Source organism: Neospora caninum, chromosome X (genome assembly GCF_000208865.1).
Source record: "Neospora caninum Liverpool complete genome, chromosome X".
In the NCBI taxonomy this organism is placed as follows: domain Eukaryota; phylum Apicomplexa; class Conoidasida; order Eucoccidiorida; family Sarcocystidae; genus Neospora; species Neospora caninum.
Window position 1 is genome coordinate 6955790 of NC_018396.1, and position 15559 is coordinate 6971348.

General features: G+C 56.8%; 1 protein-coding gene across 1 annotated transcript; it reads right to left on the bottom strand.

The window, feature by feature from the left end:
- Positions 1-834: 834 nt before the first annotated feature.
- Positions 835-8403, bottom strand: NCLIV_053070 (conserved hypothetical protein; the record flags this gene model as incomplete). The annotated part of the gene is made up of 8 exons (XM_003884860.1): positions 835-1851; positions 2439-2538; positions 2801-3062; positions 3495-3780; positions 4204-4302; positions 4645-4760; positions 5131-5217; positions 5646-8403. The coding sequence occupies 8 exons, from the start codon at positions 8401-8403 to the stop codon at positions 835-837; spliced, it is 4725 nt and encodes a 1574-aa protein (XP_003884909.1).
- Between the last annotated feature and the right edge of the window lie 7156 nt (positions 8404-15559).

Here is a 15559-nt window from a genome sequence, read left to right on the forward strand (position 1 = left end):
CATGGCGTGCTGCCGCCGCAATCGACCATCCCTCTCGGGTCCTGCGCGCGAATCGGCCGGGGAGCCTCTCCTGCTTCCATGGAGGAGAGGATTAGGCATTTCGTGCGACGCAGAGCAGCATCGGTGTGGCGCGTTTCACTGAAAACACCAAGAACCCACATGCATATATCTGGAGAACGAGACAGGTATATACATGCGGGCACACACAGGCGCGTGTCTCGAAACGGCTGGGCCTCTGAGACACTCCGCAGCCGTCTCACGGCACGAACTGGCCTCAAACGCAGCCAGCCAAAGCGCAGAGACACGGCCTCTGATCACTGACACGTCTGCGCGTCAATGAAAGGTGCGGCGAAAGCCCCGATGTAAATCGCAGGTGGTTCCGCTACACTGTCCCACAGAAAACTGCCCCAAATTTTCTCGGGAGCAAATCCTCTCAGGGAATGCCGAGACCTACACACAGAACGGCGCGATTGTCCTGGACAAATTCTGGCGCACATGAACAGTTTTTTCCACGGAACAGACAGCGCGAGGACTGGTTAATCGTCGTCCGCGTTTTCTTCAGGTACACTCCGAGTTCCCCCATAGTAAGGTTGACGGTAGCTGAAACGCCCGAGCGTCTCATTGGATCGGGGGGGGGGGGTCGCTGCTGTGGAATCTGTGGTTTTCGAGTAGCGTTGATTTCGTCGAGAACACGAGGGGAGAGCCGGCTGACTTCCCTGAGTCGGCGTGTGGCGCACACGCTGTGCCGCAGACGCTGCATTCGGAGTCCGATCCTAGAACTGCAGGCTCCTCGGCTCGCCGATCGCGGCGCCTCTCTCTACCCCGTCGCCAGCTTCACCAGCCTGAAGGAATTTCGAACGGAAGCTCGGTCTTTTTCCTTTCTTTCACGCTCCACGGATCTTCGATCTCGCGTTCAACTTCTCTCGCATACGGACTTGCGTGTAGCTCGGGCACTGCACTGCACGTGTGCTCCGCATGGCCTGGCCTCCAGGCAGCTTCTACCGAGCGGCGTGCCCGGCCTGGTCCACCGAAAGGCGCGTCGCCGAGCCCCTGGCAGTCACCGTGAATCGGAGCACCGGAGACGTTTGCCAAGAAGGAAGCATGCGTGTAGTCTGAGCAACCTCCACTGGCCGCTCCCCGAGATTCGAGAACTTCCCCAATCGGCGGAGACGCCTGGACCGACCCAGAGTCGCCAGGAGGCCTGCGCTTTCCCGGCGCCTCAAGCGTGGAGGCTCCAGTCGTTCGCAAGGAGGGCGAAGCTGCCGCATGTGTCCTCTTTGGCTGCTGGCCCGCAAGTCGTAGCCCGCCTGGTCTTCCCGCGTGCCCTTGGTGGCTGTTCGAGGCCTCCCCGGGGCAGTCCGGAACGGTTGCGTTCAACACGCTGTAGTCTGCTTTAGCCTCTCTGGGACTTCCACAGAGACTGGACGCAACAGCCTGCACGCCAGGCGACGCCGACAGGGCTCTCCACTCCGCTACCTGGCTCTCCGCGGCGTGGTCTGTGTGTGTGTGGTCTGGAGGGACACTCTCCACGACACCCAGGCGCTCGGGGCTGCGGAACTCATCTCTCCGAGGCAATTCGAGGCCCCGCGCTTCTGGATCCTGTCCCTCGCGTTCTGAGATGGCAGTTGCTTCGGCACTAGCTGTCTCGCGCGGGGACGCGAGTTGCGCTTCGCGTGCCCAGTCTCCTGGTAGGGCGACGATCAGATCGAGAATGAAAAGCTTCGCGACCCGAACTTCAGCCTCGTAGCGGACATTCAGCGACAGCAGCGCCGAGGCCACGTCGACGTGAAACGTTGACGACTCGGGCGCCCACGAATCCCCGCGGTCGTTTTGCGCAGTCGTTCGCTGCAGCTGCTCAAGCGCATCGGAAAAACAGACTCAGGGAGGTTCACGGGGGAAGAGCCAGTCTCCCTTTTCTGGGTGTCTGCCCGGTCTCGAGTCTCGAAGGGGCCATGCACAAAGATCAATGCACGCAATGCACGCCGGCGAATACTTCATAGAACAGACACCATTTGCCGCCAACTCGCGAGAGGCGAGCGCCGACCCTGACTCGGTGGAGAGGGAGGAAGCACAGAGAGGCCAAGATGCGAACACTCACAACTCTCAAACACCACACCTCTCAGAAAAACGCAGGTTCGAGCGCCGCGGTCACAACCGTGTGAAGAAGCATGAGCGATGCCTCGCGATATTCGAAGGCGGCTCCACGGAGCTGTTGCACTCAAACGCACTCTCTCTCTCCGGGTTGGTCAGCGAACTCACGGACAGTGAAGAGTTGCACAAAGAACGTCCGAGGCAAAGCGTCCAGTATGACGATCATAGGTAGGCCATGTATTGTTATTATCACATTATAAATAGGTAGTGTCTCTGTACAAAGGATCCGCGATCCGGAACGTTTTCTTCCCACGGGCACAACGCGACGAGACTGCCGCTGCACTTACTGCTTCGTCTAGCTGCTTTAGCTTCTCTGTCCGTGTTTTCGAAGCCGGCATCGGGGCCAGCAACCCAAGCTCATGCGCCTCGCATAAAAGCCGGTGTCTCCTACAGAGGACGCAAACCATAGCGCACGAAAGAAAGGATTTGAACACAGTCGAGTGTCGAGAGGCGGCGAGACGAGCATAAGAGCAGCGACTCGTAACTTCCTGCTGCGCGCCATGCAGACCACGGGGGACCGGAATGGACCAGCTGGCCACAGCGTCACCCCCGAGGGCTGCTTAAGACAGCTAAAAGCGCTGGATTTCAGTATCCCCCTTCTCTACCCGGAATCGTCAGTGGTCAGTCAAGGTGGAGAGGAGCCGCTTACTGAGCAGGCGCTCCGAATCTCTGTTTCAGTTCGCCGCTGCAGACGGGTTCGCATATGCGCAGCCATATGTCGATGAGCTCTGCCGCTTCCTCGGGTTGTTGAAGAACCATTTGCGGCAGTAGAGCCGAAACATCATGAATCAACGCCCGTCGCCGCGAGGCACCCACGGGGCGTCGCTCGAGAGCGGTCACTTCCGTTCGAAGGTGCTTTACGTAGAGGCGCCAGAGAGCCTGGAGCGGAACCTCCGTGACGTCAAGGAGACCTACGAAGCACGAGAGAGGAACGCGTTCGTGTCGCTGAGCAATCGCCGTTCTCCACTGGTGATGCGTCAGTTCGACACATGGATGCCAGTGAGCAAGTACACACAGCTACAGGGGCCCCATACACCTGGCTGCGCAGATAAACCTGAGCGCCGCTTTGAAACCGTCAACTGCTCTCACAGGTTCCGATCTGCCTGCCGCTGCGACGCTGGCTCGAAGTTGCGTATCTGAGCTCCCTGATCCGCTCTTGTGTGTGCACCACATCAGCATGGGGAGTAGGCGGAACACAACCCAGGCATGACAGCTCTCGGCGTCTCTGCCGAGAGCGACGAACGCGCATTCTCTCGCGAGCGCCTAACGGCCCAAGAAGCGAGCAAAAACGCTGCCTCTCTTCGCCGTCCAGCAAACAGTGGCAGTACGCTTTTTTGTCACACCTGCTGTGTTGATGGCCATCTCGACCACAGACCGTGAGGGCAGGCGCAGCGCCTCTCCAGAACTCTTCAGCGAGGCGCATGCGTGCCTGTGTTCAGCGCCGGGAGGCAGACCTGCTTCCCTCCATGGCCCGCCTCGACCTGCTGACGATCCTGCGCCGACGGTATCCGAGGTGACGCCGCGATCAGTGGCGCTGGTAAGAAGCGCGGACGCGCCCATCTGGCGTCGTGCACCCTCCTCCAGGCTAGCGTACGCTAAAGTGAGCAGCGCCTGGTCTCGAAATCGAACCTGTCAACATCGCGCAACGCAACATTCCGGGCGGGGACACATACACGTGCCGAGCCGGACGAAACTTCTGCGTCTCAAGCGGCTGGGGGGGGGGGGGGGGGGGGCGGGGCGATCGTCTCAGGGGTTGGAATGGACGACCAGTCCAGTTTTTGCTCCCTTTTCCAGAGAACGTTTTCTTCCTCAGGAACGCCGACAATCCGGATTCGCCGCGCCGCTCTCCCACTGCGCTACATCAGCAGGGAAACGTATGTCCGCGAATTTAAAGCAAAACTGCGCTCAAGAGAGCCAGACAACAACCCGCAACTGCGCACCGGCGTCGCCCCGTGCGAAACAGGCCTGGGGGCGCGGTGTCTCCCTCCTCCACATTAAGAAGTGGGATTCCTCCGTTCCTGCCACCAACCTGAGTCTGGGGGGAGGGCGTACCTTCTGAAAACCACTGAGGATCGTCACCAGTTCGGGGGTCGTGAACGCCGAAAACTGTCTTTTCACTTGTTCGCTCAGCGCCTCGTAAAACATAGAGTCCTGAGGTGCAAAGCAGTGGCCGCAGCAATTCACCCTGATGAGCAGGCATGTGTCTCTGCCTCGCCATCAGTGTTTTCCGCGGTTCTTCGCCGCCTGAAGGTCGCCGTACACCACAGGCTCACGACCCTCGGGGAAAGCAGTTGTTGCACACAGACGCGGTCTCCCAAGAACGCGAGCACAACGCGAGTTTCCGCTCTCCGGTCAGCCTTCCGCGCGCCTCTGGTGTGCGCGGCCATACGTGCCAGTGGAGCTGGAATACCGCGCATGCGTCCCGGAACGAGAGAACTGCGCCTGCAATCATCTGGGGGAAGGGAGGGGGAGATTTGGCGGGAAAGTTCTCACCTCTAGGCCCGCTCGCGTGTAGGCTTCAATCACCAGTGCGAGCCATTCAGGCTTCAGTTGGTCAGGTCGCTCTTGGATGAACTTGGCCAGCAAAAACAGGGAGAACTCATCGGAGGCTGCAAAAGGAACAGGCAGGGTAGGAAATCGGCCAGATCAAACTTCCGGCCTCACCCGAGGCTGCGCTAACTGCTCCGTACGATAGAGACACAGGACCGCACCAGTCTCCGACTGAGCTTCTCGAAAGTCTAACTCGAACCAGGACGGATTTTTAGCGGCTATGTTTTCTTCCGGGTGCGTTCCCACAATTCCACAAGCGTTCCTTCGCGTTTCCCGAAGCTGCAGCCAAGTCGCAGAACCTCGTTCTCGTCAGGAGAGAGTTTGGTCTGAGTCTGTTTTGCCTCAGCAAGAAGGCGGGACGCTCAAAGCGGCCACACACAAGGCCAGCCCCCAAACACGCGGACAGGGGGGACGCTTGCGGAAACTCACCAGCGGCGTGCTGCGCGTCGTGTTTAGGGCTCAAGGCGCACACGAGGTTAGTGACGTCGACTGGAAAAAGTTTCTGCAGTCGTGCACCTGCAGCAAACGCACACGGCAGAAAAGCACAACAGAACTTGGATCCCGCAAACAAAGAGATTCAGGATCTACACCAGTAGTCCAACGCGTAGTAGATCCTCCCCAGAAAAGGGTAATTTGTCGACACTGACCCACTCCAGTTTGCGGCACGGGCAGAAACTTAGCCCACAGAAAGCACATGTTGTACGCGAGGCGTGGGGCAGCACAGGCAATCCTTGGTGGTGTCGACTGCCGCACTTTTGCCCAAAGCTTTCCCGGGTGTGCTCCTGAGTGAGTTGTTTTGCCACAGCTGCACGCTTCAGTGCTTCCGATTCAGTGGCGCCGCCCGTGCATGTTCACGCTTGGCACACGCCGTCTCCGCCACGCGCTTGCTAGAGGAGCTGAAAAGCTGTTCGCGTGTCCGCGCAAGGACCTCTCCTGTGACTCACAGCAGTAGTCTGTCAGAGTCGTGATGGCATCTCCAAACTGCTCTGGTAGCCGGAAGTTTCCTCTCGTGTTGAGAATGGAAATGAACGTCACAAGGGACTTGAGAGGCAAGGCTGGACGGTCTTCGCCTTCCGCTGATCGCAGTGACGCGGCGTTCGTGCCGTTGTCTGTTTCGGCAAACTCTCGCCCGTTGCCTGCCCTTTCCCAGAGTTCAACGTCTTGATGTTGACCCTCCGATTGTTGGGGCGCAGCAAGTGCCAGCAGCCTGGGCAGAAGCGCCTCGAGAACCACCAAAAAGTCAGACGGACAAGGCGCAAGGCTTCCCCCACGGCTGCGGCGTTGCGCTGGCCTTGCCTCGCCACTTTGCACGCCACGATCCACTGTGGACTGAAGAGCCGCACTCAAGCGTGACAGGCGTAGACTCGAGGACAGGACGTCCAGGAGAAGATGCGGATGCAGGCTCGGGAGACTCGGCAAAACTTGGCGAAGAAGCTGTCTCACGAGCTCAGGGAACTGTGGAGACGCCTGGGACGTGCCTGTGCCGCCGAATGCGTCTTCAGCCTGTCGTAACGCCAGGCCGCGAGCGCAGCTCCTCACCACTGGACCATGGCCCGTGTCGGGATAGCTGCGTCCCGGTGCATTCAGCGACGCCGGCAGGCCACTGAAGGAGGCCGGAAGGGACGAGAAGGCAAACAAAAGGAAAAGGTTCTCCGCCGGCTCCAGGCAACTCCGCCGCTGCAGCACAGGACCAAGGAAGTCGTCGCCATTGCACCTGGGGCGAGAGCTCATCGGAGTCGGGACCGAAGAGTCCCGGAGTCGGCCAGGAGACACGTGCATTCCTAGCGGTTCCCCACGGGCTTCCCGCCACAGCGTGGGGTGCCGCGTCTGGGGACCGGTGCGTCCTTTGGTCACGTACGGGAGGATGGAGTGAAGAGAAGACCCCCTGGAGAAAATCGGGTAGCAGAAGACGGTTGGCGACAAGCCCTCAGAGTTCGCTTCTCTTTCTAGCGGGAGCGAACCGGAGCACCTGTGCTCCTTCGCGGCTGGTGCGTCCGGTGTCGCCGTGTCTTTGTGCGCGGCTCCGTGACCTGCGCGATACACAATAGGCAGCAGTAAACGTTCGCAAATTCCCGCTGTCCCCCCGTCCGCTGAAGGCCCCACCACTCGCCGGCTGCGTGCACCGTCCTCACGGGGGTGCGGCGCCTCTGGAAACCCCCACCCCGATCGACTGGCGTTCGTCGCGTCGGCATTTTCCGGGAGAAGACTGAAAACGACTTGCCCCGGTGGCAGCCCAAGAGACATGTTCAGAAGACGCGAAGAGGCAGACGCGAGCGGCAAGAGCACTTGGTGGTCCGTCTGGGAACGGCTCCACTCTGTTCCCCGCGTTGGTCCGCAACCGAATGTGTCAACTTCGCCTGCCACATTTTCTGTTGCACGTGGGGACCTGTCTGAAGCCTCTCGCGCTGTCGGGCGCGTCCCGGTTCCGCTGGAGACCTGCGCCGGGGCCACAGGGAGAAAGGGGGAAAGCGTGAACACGTGCTGAGCAACATGCTGCCAGCAGCCACTGCGCTCTCGCTCTGGCCATTGCCAATCATCTTCGAGTCTTGCTGGATCGGACGGAGTTCGTGAGACGACTGCAGGATTCACCACAGCAGAGGTGGTAGGCGCCGTGCAGTGTCCGTCCGTTTCGCTGCTCGGCTTGTCGCCAGTCGGCCGCGAATCCTGGAAAGCTTTACGCGCCTGCTGTGAGCCAGGTGTACTCGGGGACTGGATCCGGCTGGGCTGCTCGGCGAGGCGTCGCACAACCTGCCAGGCTCCTTCGAAGCCGCCCACGCGAGCATCCAGGTCGGCACCTTCGAGGATTAGGAGTCGAGCGGCCTCTTCTTCTGAAGAGAGAATGCGGTCGCACACGTCGGAGAGCGCAAGCGTTGTGTCCAGCGTGTTGCCTTCAAAAGACTGCCCCGTCTCCTCTCCTTGCGTCACACCGGCATCTCTTCCCTGGTGTTGCAGCATTGTCAGTGGCCCAGGTCCCCGGCAGCCATGCGGCGGAGCCATGGCTGCGTTCTGAACATCCTCTGAGCGGTTATCTTTTGTGAACGTTTCGGCAGTCAGCAGTGAGCTCCACTTGCTTCCGGGATCGGTACATTCTTCGTGGGCGTTGGAGAGAACGTCACAGCTGTCGGCAGGCGTGGACAGAGTCAAATCTGCAGAGAATGCAGCCTCGTCGGGGGATGCGAGCTCCGGGCTAGGCCTACCTGGTCCGGAACGCCGGACAGAGGCGACTGTCGAAAACCGACAAATCCCGGGATTTCTTCCAACGGAGAGGTCTGAAGAACGGACTGGGGCCTTGATCGGGGAGTTACCCACCTCAAGGTTCGCCGGCGACACGGGCACTGGGCCGCCGAGCCACCGTCGAAGCAGGCGACACTTTGGGCACTGACCGAACCTGAGTTTTGGGGAATCGAAAGCAAAGAGCTCTCTTTCTCTGCCCCCAATGTACTCGGGTAAAACCAACTGTAAGGAGTCAGCGGCGTGGAATTCTCTGTCCAAGCAAGACGCGGGGCCGGTTTGCGTCGCTCCCCCCCCAGGCAGATTAGGTCCTGGCGGGAGGGATTTTGCTTCCTCGGCGGCACCTCGGGGCGCTTTTAACACATCGCCACGGCGACTCCAGTCGCAGATGTTCTTTCGCCACAGAGGTAGAGGCTCTGTATGTGCGCATGTCCTGCGACATCGAGGGAAACGGACACCGGAGAGACGCATTTTTTTGAGGAGTTGAGTCAATTTGTCCCGTTTTTCATTCAGGTGAAGGAGCCTCAGATCAGGTAGCAGGCAAAGCTTCTCATTCAGCGTCTCGCAACGCCGGCGGCGACTGGTGACCTCCCGCGGCCGGGAAAGTGCCTCTCTCCTCCACACCAAGGTAAATTCTCTCCAACGACATTGACGCTAGCAAGTAACGAAACGTCGCGGACGCCCGACTAACATCTGTGGGGGTCCAAGACCAACTGCTTTTCTTGGGCTAGCCCAAGCCTTGAGCCAGCACGGGCCCCCGGCAACGACGCGCCGCAGCGATGCAGATGTTTTGCTCGCCCCGTGGGTTTCTGCGCTTGTGGCCTCTAAGGCCCCCCTACGGCGCTGGCCTTTCGTACATGTGACTCGGAAGCTGACGTGGAAAGGAATCAACAGCAATCTGGCCAATCTTTTGACACGACGCCAGAATTTGAGGCGGATGCCGTTTCCGGTGCATGCACGCTCCAGCTCAGCACGCAGCGTAACAGAGTGCCCGCCTCCACGCCGATGTCATGGGAGAGGCCAGCGCGATCAAGTAGAAGAAGGGAGTGACTGAAAATAATTGGACGGTGTATGGTAGAGCTGAAAGGGGGCAAATGCCGAGTAGACTGTCTGTGCGAAATTCAACGGATACCGTCAGTCCAGTGCGCATGCATCACGGCGCTTCCCTTTTAAAAAATGTCAAGTACGCTGGGGCCACAAGATACTCCTGCAGTCGAGTCCACGTCCCCATTTCAATTCGCATCTGAAGCAAGCTCCAGCGCAACAATAAGGCTCCTTTCTTGTGTGTCTCGTGTGCAGCGACGAGTATAGTCGTGCGTTTGGTCACTTCGCCGCGAGAAACTGGATCGGAGGCATGGGTTGATATTGGCAGAGGGTGAAATACGAATCCAAACACCGCGGGCTCGCCACATATCATGCACGCGGCTGTCGAGCGAAAAATTCAACGGGTTTCGAGGGAACCACACCGTAACACGGGTGTGGCTAGCACGCATCGCAATTCCTGTCAGACCGGCACATATCCTATGTGCTGCAAGATTGCCTCTGAGCCGGTATCACGGAAAGATCTAGTTTGGGGCTCCTGCACTGCACAGACACCGGAGGTTGACTTGTACACCGATAAGGAACCTTCATTGTCCGCACATGAGGGACTAGGCAACAACAATGATAAGTTATACTGGCTGTACTGGACAGATCTGTTGGTCCCTACCATAATTATCAAAGGAAGCACCGGCTCACCGTCGGCAATTGGTATCCGGTGTATCACAGTCATGCTCCAACGTTGGTGGCAGGGTTTTTCCGGTGTCAGAAGATCACCGGGCGAGACAAAGCAGCGAATTCCTAGATAACCGTCCCCCCCACACCCCCTCGCCCCGGCCATCAGTCGTACAGGGCTTAGTATGCCGGTCGAAGGGAAACGTCATGCGATACTAACCACACTCATCGCTCTGCTAATACCTTCGTCCACGAATGAACTAAACGGATACCACTGCACACTGCCGGTTGTGCTGCGAAGTATTTTTATTTGCGCGTTCCACCTTGTGTTCAGTCCGCCGTCTTCCCAGTGGAATCGTCTTTGTCCAGAGCGGGCGAAACTACTGACTGGAGCTTACAATATCGCGGCGCGCCCCAGACGACAGCTGGGATCCTGTCGTTAAATCAAGATTCGAGTGTGTATGCTATCGAGTCATCATCAAATGTGGCGACAGGCGTTAGACGATCCACAGTCTGAAGGGCCATGTTGCACTGTTCCGGAATTCTGGAACCAGTAGCCCAAGGAAATCTGTCGTCCTCCGAGACCTCGCTTCTACTGTGTGTCGCTCCTGCGACGGCTGAACATTCACAGAAGCGTCTACAGCCATGTTGGACGAGTGCTGTACTACGCTGTACGCTCCATTGTGCAAGGAAGTCCGAAAAAAAACGGAATTCGTTGATCCACTGCAGCCTCGCAATTATCCGTAGACCCGTGGCTACCATACGGACTCTCCTGATTTTTGTGTCACCCGGTGATTCGCACCGGCCACCATAAGTACCTCAGATCCGATCTCAGTGGCTGAATTTCTGATGTATCAACTGGCGTGTAACGCCAACAGGCTCCTATCGTGGTCTATGATCTCACCAATAGTAGTTTGCGTAGGTGATCGGATCTGATATCTTGGTAGATTGCTTGTGAGTTGAGAAGTAACCTGCAGTGAAAAAGAGATTTTCCTCAAGCAGCCCCATTGTCCTGTGCTGCATAACTTCAGTCGGACTGATTCAACACGAACGCACTCGCCTCCAATAGGCTCCATCGCCCGTGGCACGTCTGTATTCTTTGAATGTCTTCTAACGCCCTCTTCACTTGTTGAATGTGAACTGCGAGTCTACACGAATCATCCAACAGGGGCCGTGTTCCAAAACAGTCGGAGGAAGTCAGCTCCGGCAAACCAGTGCCCAAAAAATTGGATTAGGCGTCTAGAGCGGCAACGTAGCCATCTGCGTTATGGAAAAGGACCGCACACACCTGAGTGAATCCCTGCCTAAGAAAAGGTCACCATCACTTAGCTTGCCGTAGGAAACAAAGTCCATAAGTATGAAGCTTAATCCTGTTGGCCTGCAGTCGTGGCAAAAGTTCGTTTGGCCGTTCAACGAACTCAGATTTTCTTCCGCAAGCAAGGAGTTTTGTAGGGAACCACGAAAGTCTGGATTTTCTCTTATTCGATTGTCGACATCATTTGTCTGTGCTGCCCGTCTGACTTCGTGCCGGTCCCAAACGTAATCATCGCTACCCGAGACAACGAGCAGGCCTTGCACGACAAATTTGCGAATTTTCTACATATTCGGCGGGGAGCGACAGGCAAAGAATCAACAGACTGCACGTACTTGCGACCATGGAGCGGCATTCTTGCATGGTGGGAGATTTTCTATCGATGACCCACGCACTCGTCCTTTCCCCTTCAGAACAAAAGCGAAACTCGGCCGTTCCCGATTCTTCAGAGATATTGGGGGTCTGCGCCCCATGAAGTGCCCTGTACGAGTGATGTGCATCACACGCATGCTCGTCATTAGGCACGTTCCGAACTCGAAATAATATAGCTTCTTTGGTGCCTTTCGTTTTTTGACCATTCCACATCACCTCGCAAAAACAGTTCACATTCTGGTAGCTGTTGGTTTATCTATACCCCTTCACGAGGCTAGAAAAAGAGCGAGTGTAGAGGGATACTTGTTCCCGGCGACTGCGCCCCCCACCCAGCACCCGAAAACACGTCGGCAGCATGCAACTAGACAGTCGCGGTCCGTGGAAGCTTACCAGCGACAACCTTGTTCGGGGCCATTGCTGCAGCTGGCCCTGCTGGAGAGTTTCTCATTTTCAAGTGACGTTCAATTCCTTGTGACGCTCATTTCCTTGTAACACCAGGAACTGTCCAACAATGCTCGAAGAGTGTGACATCTCGGGAGCGGTCATGCTTGGATAGTGTCCGTGTCATTGTAGCTTCGTCCAGGGGACTACCCCTTCTCACACCGGGGTTATCTCTGCCCGGATGGTTCTACTGGGGGTACCTCTCAACACGCCTTTTAGCGACTACTGTACCCTATTCTCCGAACATAATGCAGCCAAATGCTGCGTCGTGTGCGCGCGTGGCTCCTAGTAGTCGCACTCCACTGCGACCCGATGCCCGCGCAGTCGCCATTCTTATCGTTTGCTGCCTACTGTCCGTGGGGGCCGCCTCTTCCACACGAGCAGGTAATGCACCGATCGGAAAAGAAAACCCTTCTTCCTCATCCTACGTGGGCGAGCTGCTCATGTCATCAACACAATCCGTCGAGTCCATGACGGAACCAACAGAGTCGCGGTCAGAGCACCGACAGCAGCACCAGTACGCCACCAAAGATGAGGGTACGACGGCGGTGGAAAGCCTCAGTGACGCTCTCGAGGAAGAAGTAAGACGAAGAGGAGGGGCTACCTCGGGGGATACTGCACTCACAATCGAGAAAGAAGGGGACCGACTGATGCTGAAGACCCAGCGGGCTTCTCAGGGGTTGAACGGAGGGCACAAGGCAAGGGGAGGCAACTCGTCACGAGCAGCTGCCTCCAAGTCCGTGCGTGTGCCACTCTACTACACTGCGTATGTGGATGGTCTGAAAATACTCTTGTGTCTGGTGGTGGTTGGCGTGGTCGCCCTGAGGTGGCCCCCCTCGCAATCGCAGGGCCAGAATTTGCGACCGGCAAATCGTCTCGCACTTGAGGAAGTCACCTGGAGACCTGAAGATGAAGTAGATGAGCGTGAACAGCCCGAGTCTGGGATGCACGATACCAGATTAGTTCTTGTAACGGTGATCTTATCTGTTCTAGCATCTGTGCTTACATCGTTGTTTTTGGAGCAGTTAAAACCCACAAGTGGATAATGTTTATTTACTCTCTACCTTCTGGGTTTCTGCTAGGAAAGAAGAATATGAAAGCGCGCCGCACTTCAGGAGAGCTAATTGACTGTGAGAGATGCCTTGAATGAATGCGAACAAAGCTGGACTGGTCCACACGGGGACTGCATTGTTCGCGTATCGATGATTTGTTCATTCCTATCTTGTGTTCTGACCACGTCTGTTAAGTTTTTGAATACGCGCTTTTGGGTCACACCCGGGCAGCCTTGCCTTCTTTGTCATCATCTTTACTTCGTTGATCACGGCATCTCCTGCCGTGTTAAATTTTGAACTGCGCCACCAGCACTAATTTCTTTCTCGGAACCGTCTCAAGACACCTCAACTCCAAGCAACGCCTGTGTCTTGACCACTGCGCCTTCGTGTTCAAGGGTGCTTCGAACTACCCGGCATTCGATTGTTAATGGTGTTTCGATTTTGCCACAATGTATCGTGCATGACGACGAAGTGGTACCCGCCAGGAGTATTGCTGAGCGCCTGCTCACATGACCAGCTCATCCTTCATAGGATTGCAGGTTCCTTAGCCTGACACGGGTTACTAGGCTCTTGTGCTTGTGGCTAAGTTCGTTCCATACGGCGTTCGACGTGCCACGCGCCTGAGTTGGTCAAGTCACCTTCACATGGTACACGAGAACTACTCTCTATTGTTGCAGGGCCGAGAAGGCCCGCAGGCACTGAGTCTTCTGTTGCTAGCACCGTGTTCGCCTCAGTCGTAGAGGCAGTGGCCTCTGCGACTGCACCCAGTTCAGGCCTGCTTCAGTCAGACAACGGTGGTCTACAAGGTAGAGGTCAAAACGTAAGCCCTATGCCAGTGTGTACTGGTATATTGCCAACATTCGGAGTGGCGGTACCACGTGATTTTCGCGGTTTGAACGCTGCACCCCAGTGAAAAGTCAACGACATAATGGCTGAAGAAGGTATTCGCCACTATCACTTCTTTTCCTGTGAAAAGGACCAGCCGCTCTTCTTTACCTCCGGTACACAAATCGACTGGTGGATCCTGGATGTAGCCATCGAAGAAGACCCCCCCGGGGCATTGTTACAACGCCGAACCATCATGCAACAACTTTTTCAGCAGTCGAACGGGGCGCGAATCCGTGGTTGTTTGCTGCTCGGAGAATGCAGGCCTGTGCGCCTCCACGTGCTGACGAGAGCCGTGCTTCCTTCAGGAGAGCTGAAACGCTACCTAAGAGTGCCCGCCCTTTACCACAAATGTCCGGTGTACCAGACGATGACCGGAGCAACACTTATCACTGCTGTTCGCTGTGGACCAACAACCCCAGCCGGCTTCCAGCTGCTGACCAACACAACGCCCCTCATCCACCCATCTCCACGTGCATCGCTTGTGAAGCTTGTTGCCGCGATCATTCAACCTATTAGCAACCCCGTGTAGAACGACGTATTACTGCCAACTCATAGTCACGAGAGTGGTCACTTCCCACTCGACAATTTTCTTGGGCGAAAGGGGGACGGGGGATCGTGACACTTCAGCCATGGACCGCCTGCCTGTCGATTATCCTCTACGTATTAGATCAGTTCTCTCTCGTGTGCCCTTTGCCTCCAGAGACGTACTTTCGATTAATCTTCCGACGTTAAAAACCGAATGCGCTTCAATAACGCAGTCAGTTCGAAATGGGCCGCTCCTGACCTCTCCCTCAGGGGCGTGCTGTTCGGTTTTCCCCAAAGAGCTCAAAGGGTCAGTCGTAGACAGCCCGCCTCAAGTAGAACAAGCGAACTGCATGCGCGTCCCTTGGAAATCATCGAGATGCTTCACGACCGTATGTAAATAACGCATGTCAACGTACCACCACAGCATGCGTGACGCAACAGTACCTCTGGTGTACCGTACGAACGCCAAAATCCTTGCAACCTGTGAAGTGGGACTGCCAGGTTGGTCTTCTGTCGCACCAGCATTGCATGCACTAACTTGTCGTAGATCGGACCCATAGGCGACGTTCACGTTGTGCAGAGAGCTGCATTAATAAAAGAAAACATTGGAATTTTCTCCACCGTCTGGAAGTGTCTCGCACTGGTCAAACTGGCGACACTCTGGCTGTCTTGACGGCGTATGACTAACCGCCTACCGCTAGCAGTAGCTACGGATGCCTCCTCTCGGCGAGCTCGTTGGAATCTTGCTTTTGTACGCAAGTCAGGGCACTTTAGCACCGCGTGCATTGGTAAACAACACACCGAACCACGCCACATTAAGTCGTATTCAGTTTCGCAGCAAACAGTTCAAAAAGTGTCACTGGTGAGCCCAGTGAGGATTGCCACCGATCCAGAGCTGTGTGCTAGCCACGGTCCCAACATATGCTCACACTTCCCACTCGGCGTTCGCTCCTTGCACCAGCAGGCGGTCCACTTCGAATAATGGTGGCACGGTGACGCCTCGGTGGCTTGCCGTGGACCGCACACGAGTATTTATGCGTGCAGCGCAGGTGACCCGACGTGGCGGTTGTCTACTCTGCAGTGATGAGAGGTGTCTATATCTAAGTCGCAGATCACACCAATCAGTTTCGGTGTGCGGCGGACCGCCCACAAATATCCGCTGGAGTGGAAGGCGTGGTTGAAACCAGCAGACTGGTGGCGTTGTTGACCCGATACGGTTGCTGCGGGCCGATGCTGTGCCATTGCCAGCGGAATTTATGTGTGAGCGACGTCTTTCGGGGCGATGCCAGAGTGGAACCTCGCACAGTTCGCTCGCGGCACAGCG